This window comes from Natator depressus, chromosome 24 (assembly GCF_965152275.1).
Source record: "Natator depressus isolate rNatDep1 chromosome 24, rNatDep2.hap1, whole genome shotgun sequence".
In the NCBI taxonomy this organism is placed as follows: Eukaryota; Metazoa; Chordata; order Testudines; family Cheloniidae; genus Natator; species Natator depressus.
The window spans coordinates 273,870-290,506 of NC_134257.1; the positions used below are offsets into that span (position 1 = coordinate 273,870).

A 16,637-nucleotide genomic window follows, 5' to 3' on the forward strand; every position below is an offset into this window, starting at 1 on the left:
AGTGATTTTTTTTTTAAACTGTAAAATTCAAAATACTTGGTTTCCAAACTAGGACAGAGGCCTGGTTTCTCGAGTTGCAGGCAAAAATACAGATTTCTTCCAACCTCTTGTCAGTAGTTTCAGTTTATTTCTCTCTACACACACACACACTACACGTTACACGTTTGACAGTTATTTTCTGTGGGCTTGAAATATGCACTCACCCAGCATGAGGAAGAAGCTTTTCAGGGTGAGTGCCATCAATTTCTGCAGAATCTATGCTCATTTAAAAACAAAGCTTCAAGATCTTGACCACCCATCCCATCAAAGACTAGTTTGATCTGCATCTTTCTCCAAGAATATATTGCAGGCAATCAAAACCTGAGCACATGCTTTGGGACTTGGTCCAAATTAGTACATGACTTGAAGAGGACAGTTCGAGTTCTTATAGTTTGAAACAACTTTTCAGATGTGTCCTGAGGGTAAACTAAGTGCAATGCTGTTTTCCTAAATCTGCCAACAGACACATGAAGTATTTACTGCTGCTTTTAGAGCTTTTTAACCTGGAACAAAATGAAAATTGATCAGCCTTCTCCATTTTCACTGCTGCTGTTCAGATCCTTTTTGGAAAATATTCCAGTTTTGTGAAACTGACAAGAATTAACTGAATTTTGCTACAGTGCTACTTGAGAAAGCTCTGAGTTGAACCGCAGTAGAGGCTAGCGCTGGAACTATTCGCTGAGGAGCAGGATCTATAAGAGAGAGTTGGGAGAAGAGTAGTGTAGCTGAGGCACCTTTCTGAAGAAAACAAGAAGCCCTGGGTTTGAAGGAGGGACATGCATATATATAGAGAGAGAGTGAGAATGTGCACCTTCTCCCTTCTGACAGTCAGAGAGTTTGCGATTTATCACTCTTGCTAGCCAAAGACTTTTACAAAATATGAAGCAAACTGAGCAGGGTCCTGGGACAGTATCTTGGTAAGATTTCTAGTATATTTCCCTATCCCAGCAGTTCAGGGAGGCAGGGATTGCCTCTCATTTTGGTTTTGCCCCAGACAGTGAGGTCTCAAATATTTCACTGTCTAGTAAAACTTCCAAGCCCTATATATGGGAGCATGGGTGGGTGTAAGAGGGAAGAGATTGATAGGATGCATTAGAAAAGAGAAGCACAGCATGTAAAGAGATATTGGAGAAGAAAGGAGAAACATGAAATATCAGGTAGGAGTCAGAGTCCACAATGTAACAAAAGGGAAAGAAAGAGAGCTATAGGAGGAATGGAGAAAGAGAGAGACGGAAAAGAGGAAATAGACTATTGGCTAAAATTTTTGAAAATAGGAGCCAGAAGTTAGGCTCCCAAGTGTCAGTGGACTGGGTCATAGGCAGTTAGGCCTAATGGTCAGAGTCCAAGTGCCAGAGACAAGGGGTAAGACAGAGTTGAAGTCAGGAATCAGAGTCGAGGGTAAGGACCAAAGTCAGAGCCCGAATGCCAGAGCCAGGGGTTGAGGTGGAGTCAGAATCAAAGCCGAGGGTCAGAGCCGGATTACCAGGAGTCTGGGATGGCAGAAGCAGAGCTGGTTCTGAGGTAGGAGCAAGCCTGGGTGCAGAACAGGGTCTGGGCTAGAGATGTGGAGGAGGAGGCTCGGAGAGACAAGCTTAGGGAGGCAGAGACCCATGGGCATGTGCATTGAGCAGCCAGAGAATAGCTGCTGCTGTTAGGTTTAAGAGCTGGCCTGCTGGCTTCCTCAGCCAATCAGGCAAAGTGGTCTCATCAGGCAGCCTGGCTGGCTCATTAAGGTATCAGGAATACTGAGCAGATGTGGCTGAGGGCCTTACTCCTGACGCCAAGTCCGTATATAGGTGCCTTAGTTATGGGATTTTCAAAAGTGCTTAAGTGAATTAGGAGCACAAATCCCATTGACGTTACATGAACATAGGAGCCTAAATTTAGACTCCTTTTTTTAATCAAAATTTTGGCTGCTGAAGACTACATAAAACAGTGGGTGAAGCCACATAAGAACATAAGCCAGGAAGGGAAAGAAGGTCTATCAAAAGCATGAGACTGGAGTAAGTGAGACTGGTCAAAAAGGACACTGCTAATATATTACAATACACTCAATTAACATCACTGGTATATCTCAACAATTTTGTTTTGCAGTATTTGAGCAGCTCTATTGCTTGTCACCTCCTGTTCACCAAATAATATTAAATGAATTATGGTGACATTTAAATATATTCAACAAATATTTTTTCTGCTATTTGGCCAGCCCAAGTTAGTTTTGTAAAATTTATTAAATACAAAATTGATTGTCAATTAAGTACAATAAAAATAAACAGTATACAATTTTTGTATTAATTTAAATGTCAGGGAGGATAGTGTTGGGTGGGCATGGTAGCACCAATATTTTTCACCCTGGGTAGTAGGCTTCATCTCAGGCCAGTAGGTATCAGGTAAGTTTCTTCAAGCCTTGTACTTTCTACTTCATTACCTGATAATTATAAGGAATAAGTGTCAGTTCCTCCCCCAGCTCCCAATAGAAGTTAATACATCTCATGCATTTCTAGGATCGCTATTGGAAGTGATATATAAAAGATGAAAATCCTCTGTAAGGAAAAGGTTAATTTACTGGAACATCCCCAAAAGATTTAGTGATTTAATGGATTATTGTATTAGCATAGCTTTTCACCTCTAGAGACTAGGTTTCAAATATGGTTTGAGCCACAGCAGCAAATAATTTTGGTAGTCTGTAGTCCTCATTTTTCCAGTGCACAAACCACCATGCAGTTTGGTATATTTTAGCGCAGTTAGCAACCTACTGTGATGAAAGCCCATCACCATTCCAATCAGTAGAAGAGATTAAATTACTTGAACTGGGTGCTGCGAAGGTGTGTGGGTGATAGTTTTTTTATAAAAGCCTGTACATGTCCACTGAAATGTGTTCTTTTAAAAATGATACAGTCCACTGAGATGCAACATCTCATTCACAGTGATCCCTTATCAAACAAGCAATGATTAATTACATCAACACTATAGGGTAGTATGATTAGAGAAAATTGACTTTGGTTTTTATTTGGTTTCTAAAGTATTTTTCTTATTTAAACTTTTAGGACCCTTCAAAGTTTTGCAAGAAATCTGGAGAAATTGCAACAGTTGAATTCCGTGCTGAGGAAGACATACAAGGAGAAACAAGTCCTGTATCGAAGAAGCTTTCTCCACTACCCACTGAAATGACAGATTATGTAACGTCAGCTCCTTCTACTTGTGTTGGTAGCCGTGATCCTGACTTGAAGGATAGAGCACAAATTAATGGAGCAACAACTGTAACAGAAAAATTGGCTCAACTTATTGCAATTTGCCCCCCCTCAAAGTCTTCCAAAACAAAGCAGAAGAAGCCAGGAACTGGAACTGCATCTGGGTTGGTTAAAAACTCTGGGAAGAAGCTACCAGGAACTGGAACTGCAGCTGGACTGGTTAACAAGGACTTAGTAAAGAAATTGCCTGGAACTAGCATTGCTGCTGGATTGGTTAACAAGGACTCAGGGAAGAAGCCACTGGGGACTGGCACTGCAGCCATATTGGTTAACAAAGACTCTGGGAAGAAGCCACCAGGGATTGGCTCTTTAGCTGGAGTGATTAACAAGGACTCTGGAAAGAGGCCACCTGGGATTGGCACTCCATCTGGATTAATTAACAAGGACTCTGGGAAGAAGCAGCCAGTGACTAACTCTGTGGCTGGATTAGTTAATAAGGACTCTGGGAAGAAACCACCAGGGATTGGCACCCCAACAGGATTGGTTAACAAGGAGCTGGTGAAGAAGTCATTGGGGATTGGCACCCCAGTGGGATTGGTTAACAAGGAGTCGGGGAAGAAGTTGCTGGGGATTGTTACCCCAACGGGATTGGTAAACAAGGAGTTGGGGAAGAAGCTGGTGGGGATTAGCACCCCAGCAGGATTGATTAACAAAGACTCTGGGAAGAAGCTGCTAGGGATTGGCACCCCAGTGGGACTGGTTAACAAAGACTCTGGGAAGAAACTGCCAGGAATTGGCACTTCAGCAGGATTGATTAACAAGGACTCTGGAAGTCTGAAAGCTGATTCTCTCTGTCCTGCCTCAGAGCCCTTCAAGCTTTCTTGCAGTACAAACCTCAATAATCTTGAAAGCCATGAGACTACAGAATTACTGAAAGATAATATCAGCAGTAAAACTTTTGAGAAACATATTATAAGACAGAATAAAGACAATATCTTGGAAAAGATTTCAGTTCGAAAAGAGGTTGCTGGTATAGACAAAGAAATATTTAATGAAGGAACATGTATTCAACAGGACAGTTTCCAATGCAATGAAAAGGGGACTTATGAAACATCTAAGCATGAAAAGCAGCTTCCAGTATATTGCACTTCACCAGACTTCAGGACAGGAGGAGCTTCAGATGTATCTACAGCAAAGTCCCCATTTAGTGCTGTCGGAGAGGGAAACCTCCCATCACCCTCACCCACAGTGTCTGTTACTACCTTAAACAGGAGCCCCACAGCAACCTCCTCTCAGTTAGCTTCAAATCCATCACATATAAGTACCACCACAGCAGATCTCTTAGAAGGAATTTCTGAGCAGATTGGGAAGACTCAGTTTTCTTCCAACAGTACACTTCTGAACCTGAATAGATCATCGAATCACAGTCTGAGCACTGATTTTAAAGGTGTGGATAAAGAATTAAATGATTCAAAAGCCACACACACAGACACCACAAGAACTAATCCTTCCGTAGGGAAAAAAACCAGTCTGGCAACTGAATCAAATGTTCATGCTACCATCACCTCTTCAGTGGTTAGCTTCACAAGTTTGTTTAATACCAAACAGTTTCTAAAGATTGGTGCAATAACTGCATCAGGGAAACCTTGCCAAGGAGCTGAGGACCTGAGTGCTACTCAGTCAAAATCTCTAAAGAAAAGAAAAGGAAGGAAACCACGATGGACTAAAGTGGTGTCTAGAAACATATGTCGGCCTCCAAAGGGTCTAGAATTAGAAAGGTCAGAGCTTTTTAAAAACATTTCATGCACTGCACTATCAAACCGCAGTCTGGAGCAGGCTAAGTTCTTGAAAAATATAGGGTCAACTTCATTTATAGAGCATGAATTTGTCAAACATCAGTTGCCAAAACTGAGCAAATCTAGCAGCGGACAGTCTCTTGCTCTGTTAACTGAAGCTGACAAACAGACTCAAAAATTCTATAGTACTCACAAACAGCCCTCCAGTGTGTGTGTGTCAGGTGACATCTTACCAGAAATTTATAAGCCCAAAAGAGGAAGGCCTAAATCAAAGGAGATGCCCCAGCTGGAAGGTCCCCCAAAGAGAACCCTAAAAATTCCAGCATCAAAAGTCTTCTCAGTGCAGTCAAAGGAAGAGCAAGAGCCTCCTGTTCTGCAGCCAGAGATAGAAATTCCCTCCCTAAAACAAAGCTTAACAGGACAGACTTTTCCTAAGAAGAGAGGGAGACCTAAAAGACAGATCAGATCAGCTGTTAAAATGAAACCACCTATTCTGTCTGTGGCATCTTTTGTTGCTACAGATAATTCAAACAAAATGGAATCTGAAAGTGATCAGCAATGTAGTGGGGATTTTTTTGGGAGGAAGGACCAGGTCAGCAGTCCAGAGGAAGCTCAGAAAACTCTGTGTAGCATGAGAGACGTTGAGGTAGAATCAGATAGAAAAGTTACCAAGAGAAGTAATGGGCAATTAATGAAAACAATTATCCGAAAAATAAACAAAATGAAAACTTTGAAGCGAAAAAAGCTTTTGAATCAAATCCTCTCTAGCACAGTGGAGCCAAATAACAAAGGGAAAGTGCAATCAAAACTCCACAATACAGTGTCAACTCTTGCTGCCACATTTGGTTCAAAATTAGGCCAGCAGATAAATGTCAGCAAGAAAGGAACCATTTACATAGGAAAGAGAAGAGGTAGGAAACCTAAAGCTGTCCTAAATGGTATTTTAACTAGTAATTCTGCCAGTTTAACTGTTCTTGAGAATACTACCCAGCAAACAGCGGGGACAATACTGGGACAAGTACTTCCTCCTTTGCTGCCTTCAGCAGCTAATAATTCAGAGGTTCTTCCATCTCCAGTGTGCTCTCAGTCTTCTGCAGCAAGTGGGGGGCAGAGCCCTGTCAGCAGTGATGCAGGATTTGTTGAGCCCAGTTCAGTGCCATATTTACATATACACTCCAGACAAGGAAGTGTAGTTCAGACCCTTGCAATGAAAAAGGCCTCCAAAGGAAGGAGGAGATTATCTCCTCCTACTTTATTGCCGAGCTCTCCTTCTCACTTAAGTGAACTGACATCTCTGAAGGAAGCCACTCCTTCACCAATTAGTGAGTCTCACAGCGATGAGACAGTTCCCAGTGACAGCGGAATAGGAACAGATAATAACAGTACTTCAGACCGAGCAGAGAAATTCTGTGGGCAGAAGAAGAAAAGACATTCATTTGAACATGTTTCCCTCATTTCCCCTGAAACCTCAACAGTTTTAAGTAGCCTAAAAGAAAAACATAAACATAAATGTAAGCGTAGGGGTCATGATTACCTCAGCTACGACAAAATGAAAAGACAGAAGCGAAAAAGGAAAAAGAAATATCCTCAGCTCCGAGGTAGGCAAGACCCTGATTTTCTTGCTGAGTTAGAGGAACTAATAAGTCGTTTGAGTGAAATTAGAATAACCCACAGAAGTCATCACTTTATACCCCGAGACCTACTGCCTACTATTTTTAGGATAAACTTTAATAGCTTCTATACTCATCCAACATTTCCTTTAGATCCTTTGCACTACATTCGAAAACCTGATTTAAAGAAGAAGAGAGGCAGACCCCCCAAGATGCGGGAGGCTATGGCAGAAATGCCTTTCATGCATAGTCTTAGTTTTCCTCTTTCCAGTACTGGATTCTATCCCTCTTATGGCATGCCTTATTCTCCTTCTCCACTTGCAGCTGCTCCAATAGGATTAGGTTATTATGGAAGGTATCCTCCAACTCTTTATCCTCCACCACCTTCTCCTTCTTTTACTACCCCACTGCCACCACCTTCTTACATGCATACAGGCCATTTGCTTCTTAACCCTGCCAAATACCACAAGAAGAAGCATAAGCTTCTACGTCAAGAAGCCTTCCTCACAACTAGCAGGACTCCACTCCTCTCTATGAGCACCTACCCCAGTGTTCCACCTGAAATGGCCTATGGCTGGATGCTTGAACATAAACACAGACATCGTCATAAACATAGAGAACATCGTTCTTCAGAGCAACCACAGGTTTCCATGGACACTATAACAGCTAACAGCTCTTCTAGAACAGTCCTGGAATCCTTGAAGCGCTACAGATTTGGGAAGGAGGCTATTGGTGAGAGATATAAACATAAAGAGAAACACAGATGTCATATGTCTTGTCCACACCTTTCGCCTTCAAAGGGTTTGCTAAGCAGAGAGGAACAGTGGGTAAGGAGAGAGCCTTCGGAGTCCAATTCCTTAGCATTGGGATTACAGACACCATTACAGATAGACTGTTCTGAAAACTCTGCAGGTCTGTCCTTGGGAGGATTTACCCCTAGCTCTGAGCCAGCTACCAGTGATGAACACACAAATCTTTTCACAAGTGCAATAGGCAGCTGCAGAGTCACTAACTCTACCAGCACTAGTGGACGTAAAAAATTAACTGACGGCCCTGGACTCTTCAGTGTACAGGAGGCTTCACTCAGCCGACCTCTCAGAAAGGACCCATTGCCTTCTGTTGAAAAGGCACTACAGCCACTGTCAGGTAGGAGAGCTTTTTATGCTACCTCCCTTCTTGTTGATGGTATTACTATATTATTGTATTCCATATCTAATAAGATATTTTTTAAAAGGTTTGGTGGCAAGTTACATTGGCTTATAAAAATTTTCCTATATTAGGAAACTACACCTCTACCCCGATATAACGCTGTCCTTGGGAGCCAAAAAATCTTACCGGGTTATAGGTGAAACCGCGTTATATCGAACTTGCTTTGATCCACTGGAGCGTGCAGCCGCACGCCCCCCCCGGAGCACTGCTTTACCATGTTATATCCGAATTCATGTTACATTGGATCATGTTATATCAGGGTAGAGGTGTGCCAGTATAATGGGGTTCTGAAATGCTGTTTTTCACTTTGAGCATCTCCACTGTATTGGAATACTGTGCTATACAGTACTGGAAACAGTGTATTGTACTGTCTTATGCATGGAGACACTATCAAGATTACCTAAGTGGAATTTCACATCCTTTATTACTGTTTTGCTTAACAATACTATCATTATGATTAAGGATGCACTTCCATTATAAGCTCCTATTTTTGAGCACTTTTAACTTTCTGGGGAAATAGTTCTTTGGATTGAAATTTCTCATGCTTGATTCCAGTCTAAAAGTAAAGTGTGTTGGTTTTTTTGTGTTTGTTTAATTTGGTAAAATTTTATTTGGCTGGTTTTGAGCTAGCCAGTAATATACTTTTTTGCCCCCGTGCTGTAAGAAAATGTTCAGATTTTTCTTTACTCTTAATAACTCAGTTCCGTTTTTAAAGTATGGTAATAGTCAGAAAAGTAACTATATAAAATTAGTACCTTTTTGTACAACAGATCCTGTATCCTTTTGTGTTCATAAATCATATCTACTTGCTTAACCAAATAAAATATTTTTTTCTGTTTTACTCTCCATGGTACTGTAGAGTCAATGCAGTTATGGGAGAGTCAGCTGGATTCTTTAATACTCTGTGCATCGACAGAATTGTTAACTAAATTCCATTGCAGAATCTTTATTACTCGTGACTAGGCAGTTGGTGTGCTTTGACTGCTGCTTATCATAATAAAGTCTCGGTTACTTTGTGCTTCCATCTGTTTTTTGTATCCACCTGTTGTGTCTCATATTATATTTAGGCTTTGTCTACACTGGTCTTTTGTTGGTAAAACTTTTGTCATTCAGGGGTGTGATTAAAAACACTCCCCGAACGACACAAGTTTTACCGACTAAAAGCGCCGGTGTGAACAGCACTTTGTCAGCAAGAGAGCTCTCCTGCTGACAAAGCTATCGCCTCTCGTTGGGGGTGGAATTTTTTTGTTGGAAGGAGAACTCTCTCCCGCCAACAAAGAGCGACTACACTGCGCATCTTTTAGCAGCATGGCTGTAGCGGCACAGCTGTGTCGCCAAAAGATGCATAGTGTAGACATAGCCTTAAATTGTAAACTCTTTGGGACAGGGACTTTCATTTGGTTACATGTTTACAGTGCTTACTACAATGCAGCCTAGATGCCTGATTGGGGCCTCTAGACCAGAGGTGGGCAAACTACAGCCCGTGGGCCACATCCGGCCCGCAGGACCCTCCTGCCTGGCCCCTGAGCTCCTGGCCTGGGAGGCTAGTCCCCAGTCCCTCCCCCGCTGTTCCCCCTTCCCTGCAGCCTCAGGGTGCCACTGGCACAATGCTCTGGGCGGCCGGGCAGCACAGTTGCAGAGCTGTGGCCTGACCCGTGCTCAGGGCGGTGCGGCTGTAGTGCCGCCAGCCATCGGTGCTCCAGGCAGGTAAGTATCTCCAGGTAAGGGGGCAGGGGGTGGGGGTAGGGGGGATTGGATAGGGAGCAGGGGAGTTCAGGGTGGTGGTCAGGGGGCGGGGGTATGGATAGGGGTCGGAGCGGTCAGAGGATGGAGAACAGGGGGGCTGGATGGGGCAGGGGTCCCAGGGGGGCAGTCAGGAATGAGATGGGGGGTTGGATGGGGTGGTGGGGGGCAGTCAGGGGTGGGGAGTCCGGGGGTGGTCAAGGGACAGGGAGCAGGGGGTGGTGAATGGGGCAGGAGTCCCAGTGGGGGGCCGTCAGGGGACAGGGAACGGGGGGGGTTGTATGGGGCAGGAGTCCCGGGAGAGCTGTCAGGGGGCGAGAAGCCGGGGGTGGGGGGTCAGATAGGAGGCGGGGACTGGGCCACGCCTGGCTGTTTGGGGAGACACAGCCTCCCCTAACCAGCCCTCCATACAATTTTGGAAACCCAATGTAGCCCTCAGGCCAAAAAGTTTGCCCGCCCCTGCTCTAGATGCTATTGCAAAATAACAACAGTAATAATGATGGTGATGCATGAACCAGGAAGAATACATCTTAATATTAATATTTCAGGTTGGTTTGCATAACCTGGATTTGTGCTGGAAATGGCCCAACTTGATTATCATACACATTGTAAGGAGAGTGATCACTTTAGATAAGCTATTGCCAGCAGGAGAGTGGGGTGGGGGGAGGTATTTTTTCATGCTTTGTGTGTATAAAAGATCTTCTACACTTTCCACAGTATGCATCCGATAAAGTGAGCTGTAGCTCATGAAAGCTTATGCTCAAATAAATTGGTTAGTCGCTAAGGTGCCACAAGTACTCCTTTTCTTTTTGCGAATACAGACTAATACGGCTGTTACTCTGATAACTGATAAGTTATCTAACTATCTTTTTACTTATAACTTGAGCAAAGTTGAAGTGAAAGCTAACATGAGACAATAAACAGAGAATCCCGTGATGGCATTTTTACTGAATTACAGTTCAGAATATACGTACACTCTACAATTTTCAAACCTGTTTACAATGGTGGTGTAGCCGTGTTGGTTCCAGGATATGAGAGACACAAGGTAGGTAAGGTTTCAGAGTAGCAGCCGTGTTAGTCTGTATTCGCAAAAAGAAAAGGAGTACTTGTGGCACCTTAGAGACTAACAAATTTATTTGAGCATAAGCTTTCGTGAGCTACAGCATCCGATGAAGTGAGCTGTAGCTCACAAAAGGTAGGTAAGGTGATATCTTTTTTTGGACCAACTTTTGTTGGTGGAAGATAAAAATTTTCAAACTACACAGAGTTCTTCAGGTTTGGGGGGAAAAATCAGAATGTCTGAGCTAAACACAAGTTGAGACAGATGGTTAAGCATAAGTGGTAACACATTGTAGGAGGTCACTTGAGATGGTGAGTGGGCAATAAGGGTTAGATTGTTATGCAAAAGAGACTTGAAGTGAGCCATTAAGGGATACCAGGCAGGTGTGTGTTACAGATAATTGTAATGAGCCATGAAACCAGGGTCCCCATTAAGTCCATGGTTTTTAGTGTCCAGCAGCATTATGAACTTAAGTTCCCAGAGTTAGGTTTTGAAGGTGGTGTTGTGCAGGCTTACTTTGAGGGTGAATATTGAAAGATCAGATATGGAGTGATCACTTTGTGAAAAGTTTTTGCCTACAGGTGATATTTTCTGTCTTATTATCTGTCTCTTTTCTAATGGTTCCTAACATTGTTAGCATTTTTGACTGCCACTGCACATTGAGAAGATGTTTTCAGAGAACTATCCACAATGACTCCAAAATCTCTCTTAAGTGGTAACTGCTAATTTAAACCCCATCATTTTGTATGTATAGTTGGGATTATTTTTTCAAATGTCCATTACTTGGCATTTATTAACATTGAATTTCTTCTGCCATTTTGTTGTCCAGTCATCCAGTTTTGAGAGTCAGCTTTAGACTTTTAATTATTTTGAGTAATTTAGTATTGTCTGCCAACTTTGCCACCTCACTTTTTACCCCTTTTTCCAGATTATTTATGAATATGTTAAAGAGCACAGGTCCCAGTACAGAGCCTTGGGGGACCTCGATATTTACCTTTCTCCGCTATGGAAAACTGACCATTTATTCTTAACATTTGTTTCCTGTCTTTTAACCAGTTACTGGTCCATGAGAGGACCTTTCCTCTCACCCCATGACTGCCTACTTTGCTTAAGAGCCTTTGGTGTAGGACCTTGTCAAAGACTTTATGAAAGTCCAAGTACACTGTGTTGAATAGATCACTCTTGTCCCCATATTTGTTGACCCCCTCAAATAATTTTAATAGGTTGGTGAGTTGATGTAGGTGCGGTGATGGGTGATGTAGATGCACCCACATAAACAGATTGGATGTACCACTTTAGATGGTAGAGCAGTGGTCACGATGTGTTTGTTGACCACATGTCTGTAAATTTAACTTGTAAAGAAGATTGCCTCAAGCTAAACTCCTTATTATCTGTAATCTGGAGAAAATGTAGAAGCACAAAAACAAGATATGTCTCATCTTCAGGTGCTGGGATAGAAAGCACCTTGTTTTCCGGTACTGGATAGAAAACAGAGACTGTTATATTAGCTAGAGCAACCTTTCAAGTTTTCCAACAAGAAACTATTCAAACAGACAGACATTCTTTTGAAGCTGCTTGTAAACATCACAAGCTGCCAAGAGCTCCAGTGTGTTCTAAACTTCTGTCTCTAAGGTAAAAATGGAAAACTAATTAAACAAAGGATCCATTTGATTGGTCTCTCTAGAATCCAGGATCCACTTAAAGCTACAACCATCGCTAATCAGCTGCCTGAAAATGAAATGAACATCACAGCTTTAGATGTACCAGCAAAGGCCATTATGAATAGTGTAAGTAATTGGGCCCTTGCAGCGCCATTATGAACTGATGTACTAGAAGAGATTCCCTCTTGAAGGAGTCATGGAGAATGCAGTTAGGCCCAAGTAGCATATAGTCAGCCTGAAATATTGCCTATGGGCAGGAAGTGGCAAATTAGATTTCTCATGTATTTCAGGAATAGAAAGTTGGCTTTCATATGAAGAAAGGCATCAACAGGTACAGCATGTAAAGGAATAGAGTAGTGATTAATCATAACTTAGTTAAATATTTACTACACAAGTATATATAGAACACATGTTGGGATAGTGACATTAAGGTTTTTTAAATTGTCAATGGAACTATTTCTTTTATACCTCCTCCTGTAAAAGACAGTTGCCTTAGTTATGAGTAAAATGATATAGTCTCCCTGGAAGTGAAAAACTATATAAACTTATTTTAATGACTTTATAGCTTTTCTATACATAAAAATATCATAACTTCAAAATCTGGTATATCTTGCCCTTCTACAGCTATAAAAGTGCTGTGTGTGCCACTGGAAAGGGAAGGTTTCAGAGTAGCAGCCGTGTTAGTCTGTATTCGCAAAAAGAACAGGAGTACTTGTGGCACCTTAGAGACTAACAAATTTATTTGCGCATCAGCTCACTTCATCGGATGCTCACGAAAGCTTATGCTCAAATATATTTGTTAGTCTCTAAGGTGCCACAAGTACTCCTGTTCTTTTTGGAAAGGGAAGATTTTCATCTTTCCAGTGATATAAAGCTCTCATTTCTAGCTCTGCTGGGACAAAAATATTAGCTCTTATACCCGTCACAACTTCAGGACTGAATATTGTCCATTATGGGACTTGGGAGGGTGGAGGCGGGATTCCACATTTGGAAGGAAAAAAACTAGTCATTTGTTTGGGAGGCTGAAATTTTTAAAATGGTGGCTGTTTGAAGCTGCTCAGAAGCTTGGAATGTTAGGATAAAGAAAGTTTCTATGCAGTGGTGCACGCTTCTGCACAATTAGTGAAAGAGAGAGTGCATTTAAGGAGTCTTGCTTACTTGCATATATAATATGTTGAAAAAGTAATATGTGATCCCTATAATAAGAGACTACATTGTAATACATATATATGGAGGGCAGAGTTAAGGTTGCACAGGCAACTTTAATATTGTTGATTCTTGTCTTTTGAATACTGTGCTATGCAGTATAGAAGTGCTCCTTTTCTGCCTCCAGCAAGGAACAAAACTGTGGTAATTTAAAAAAAAAATGAAAAAGGTAGCAAATGGAGTCTTAGGCTATCAAAAGTCAAAGCTCGTTGCAAAGATGTGTCTCATCATTGCTTCTGAAGTCGTGGAAAGTAATTTTTAAAGAAAGGGCAATAGAAATATGATTGTGTGTGTTTCATGCCAATGATAGGGGATATTTTTATCTTATATTTATATTTATATTTTAGCTCACTGGGTTGCTGTCTTTCAGGAATTATATTAGGATTAGCTGTTAGTCTCTGTGTTAGTTTAAAAAGAATATCTGAGTAAATTATATTAGTTGTTTGAAGCACGTGTTTGTGTTATGATTCAGTGATCCAATTTAACCCATGTAAAATGCCAGATACCATGATGATTGGTAGTGTATTCATGTGTAATAATAATAATAATTGTGACTTTCCTAGCTCTATATTTCAGATTATTAAAAATATTTTAGTTACATAAGAACTAACCTTATGTAGCTCTTCCTGCTATTTATGAAGAAAGCTCCAAAATGCTAAGTCATCAAGGGGTTAAGTTTAAATATGAGGAGTAGAAAACTAGTTGTGGTAGTTAGTGCAGTTCTGGGAATTTCCTGAGGAATTCCATTATGGTGAATGATCTGACTTGGGTTTTATGAGAAACAGTCTAATTAGAGGAAAAGTAGAGACATTTTAGGTTAAAACCTGCTGGTGCAGGCTCTGAATCACCCTCTGTCTTGTAGTGCATATAATTGGTGAGTCAGATTAAATGTATTGCTTTCAGTAAGTGTATTTCCCACAATTGGAACCAGCTGTTTTTATTGTTGAACCAGCTTTTAGCTCAGCATTCAGCTCATTCACAAGAAGCTTCTAGTGCTGCATATCAGCAGTGTGAGACAGCAAAGGCCTTAAGAACTGCATCTAGGAACAAGCTCCATAATCAGAGTTTTATGAAAAGATCAGTGTCAGTTTCATGTTGCTTTTGCCTTTTTTACCATCACAGGAGTATGATTCTGAAACACCAAGTATTCATAAAAAACTCAGATTTGTATACAGTACACTTTAGAGACAATAAGGTGGAAGGAAAAGAAAACCTCTGGTACAGTAAAGGGAGTTCATTTTATTAAAGCAGATGTAAATTATGTGCCACAGTGGAGAGAAGATTGAATCAGAGCAGTTAAAATGACTGGTAGGAAGTGAGAATAATAGCAGGGAATGCCTTCTAAAATTGTAGTAAATGGTCATTAGGGGCCAACCACAATATTGTATTTTAGACTGTCCACTCCATATGGTGTAATTCCTACTGGAATAGTCTTTTCATCAATCACACAAGGTTTGTGTCCACCCTTTGAAGCTATTAAACAGGTGTTTTCATCATTCTGGGATGTTACTGATACCGTAAGTCTTATAGGATATCTAGTATCAGTGGCATCACAGATACATGCATTCTGGGACAACTAGTAAACCAGGAAGTGTCAGGATTTCACAGAGGATAAAAAGAAGTTTTCAAAAGGTAAGTTAAAGCTTTTCGTTACACACTGCTTTCTTTCTGTGGTTAGCAGAAACATTCAGCACATAAATCCATACTAACTCAAAAATCACCAGTCCTTTGCAGTTCACCTTTAAATGACAAGACTAGAGTATGGCTTGGACAGTAAGGCTGTGTCTCCACTGCAGTCAAACACCCACAGCTGGCCCATGTTATCTGATTCGGGCTTGTGGGACTTGGGCTACTGGGCTGTAAAATTGCAGTGTAAACACTCTGGCTGGAGCCTGGGCTCTCGGACCCTTTGTGGGGTATGCCATACCCTAAGGGTATGTCTACACTGCAGAATAAACCTTCGGGTTAGTAAAAGTCAAGTTAGCAGATCTTGGGTTTGTTAATCTAGGATTTGAGTGTCTATACTAATTTGTAACCTCAGATTAGGAGTTGTTGAACCCTACGTCCCAACTGGGGACTCAGTGTCTACACTGATTTATGCGGGCCCGAGTCCAACCACTCATATCCCAAACTTCCTAGCACCTTTCCAAAATGGGGCCATTCTATTTCTTTGTTTATGGTGCAATGCGGGAAAACTTGACTGTCCACCAAACATGACTGTCCACAGGACAAAGGAAGTGGGATTTGGGGATACTTTTGCTGGACTCCCAGAGCATAAGTCTACACTACTAAGCAATAGGAATTGAACTCTGGATCCTGGCTTGACTCAGTCTTGGACCTTCAGCTCCTGTGGGATCCTGGTACTCTGGGTCCAAGTCCTGGGTTAGCATGATTTGCATATAGAGAGAAGGGGGGCTGGGCTTGAGCCTGAGTTCAAACCATGGGCTTACATTGCAGTGTAGACATGCCCTAATTATTCAAGGCCCCCATGTTCTCATTTCGAGCAGGGGGTCCTGCTTCGAGCAGGGGGTTGGACTAGATGACCTTCTGGGGTCCCTTCCAACCCTGATATTCTATGATTCTATGATTTCAGGGTATGTGTACACTGCAGTTAGAAACCCACAGCTGACCTGGGCTAAGGGGCTATTTAATTGTGGTGTAGATGTTCAGGTTCAAGCTAAGATCAGGCTCTAGGACCCTGCAAAGTGGGAGGGTCCCAGAGCTCAGGCTGCAGCCCAAGCCTGCTCCACAGTTAAACTTCCCCTAGCCTGAGCCCTGTGAGTCTGAGTCAGCTGGCATGGGGGTGTCTAACTGCAGTGTAGACATACCGTTAGCGATACCACTTGCGCATCAGTTCCTAACAGCTGGGAATGCATTGCAATAAAGTTATGTAAGTAAGCCAGATGATTGTGCTTTGGGCTAACTTCCAGAAAGATGTACATAGTCTTCTAGTGTTCCTTGTAGAGAGCTTCTGTAGGGTTACTTTGCATCATAGAAGAGCGAACAGCCCATCTGTTGTCTACCTGATACCTCACTGAAACTTTAGGATCCAGAAGAATATACTCATCCTTAGAACTCTGGCCTGAGATATTGAGGAAGAGTATATTTCTAATGAGGGCCCCCAA

The 16,637-nt window shown here is 41.9% G+C and overlaps 1 protein-coding gene across 2 annotated transcripts in view; it reads left to right on the top strand.

Moving 5' to 3' along the window:
• ASH1L (ASH1 like histone lysine methyltransferase) overlaps window positions 1–16,637 on the top strand; it is a 156,225-nt gene that overhangs the window by 58,854 nt on the left and 80,734 nt on the right. For both annotated transcript variants that reach the window (XM_074938716.1, XM_074938717.1), the window contains one exon: window positions 3,084–7,779. In XM_074938716.1, the coding sequence (XP_074794817.1) occupies window positions 3,084–7,779 (4,696 nt within the window). The remainder of the gene's footprint in view (window positions 1–3,083; window positions 7,780–16,637) is intronic.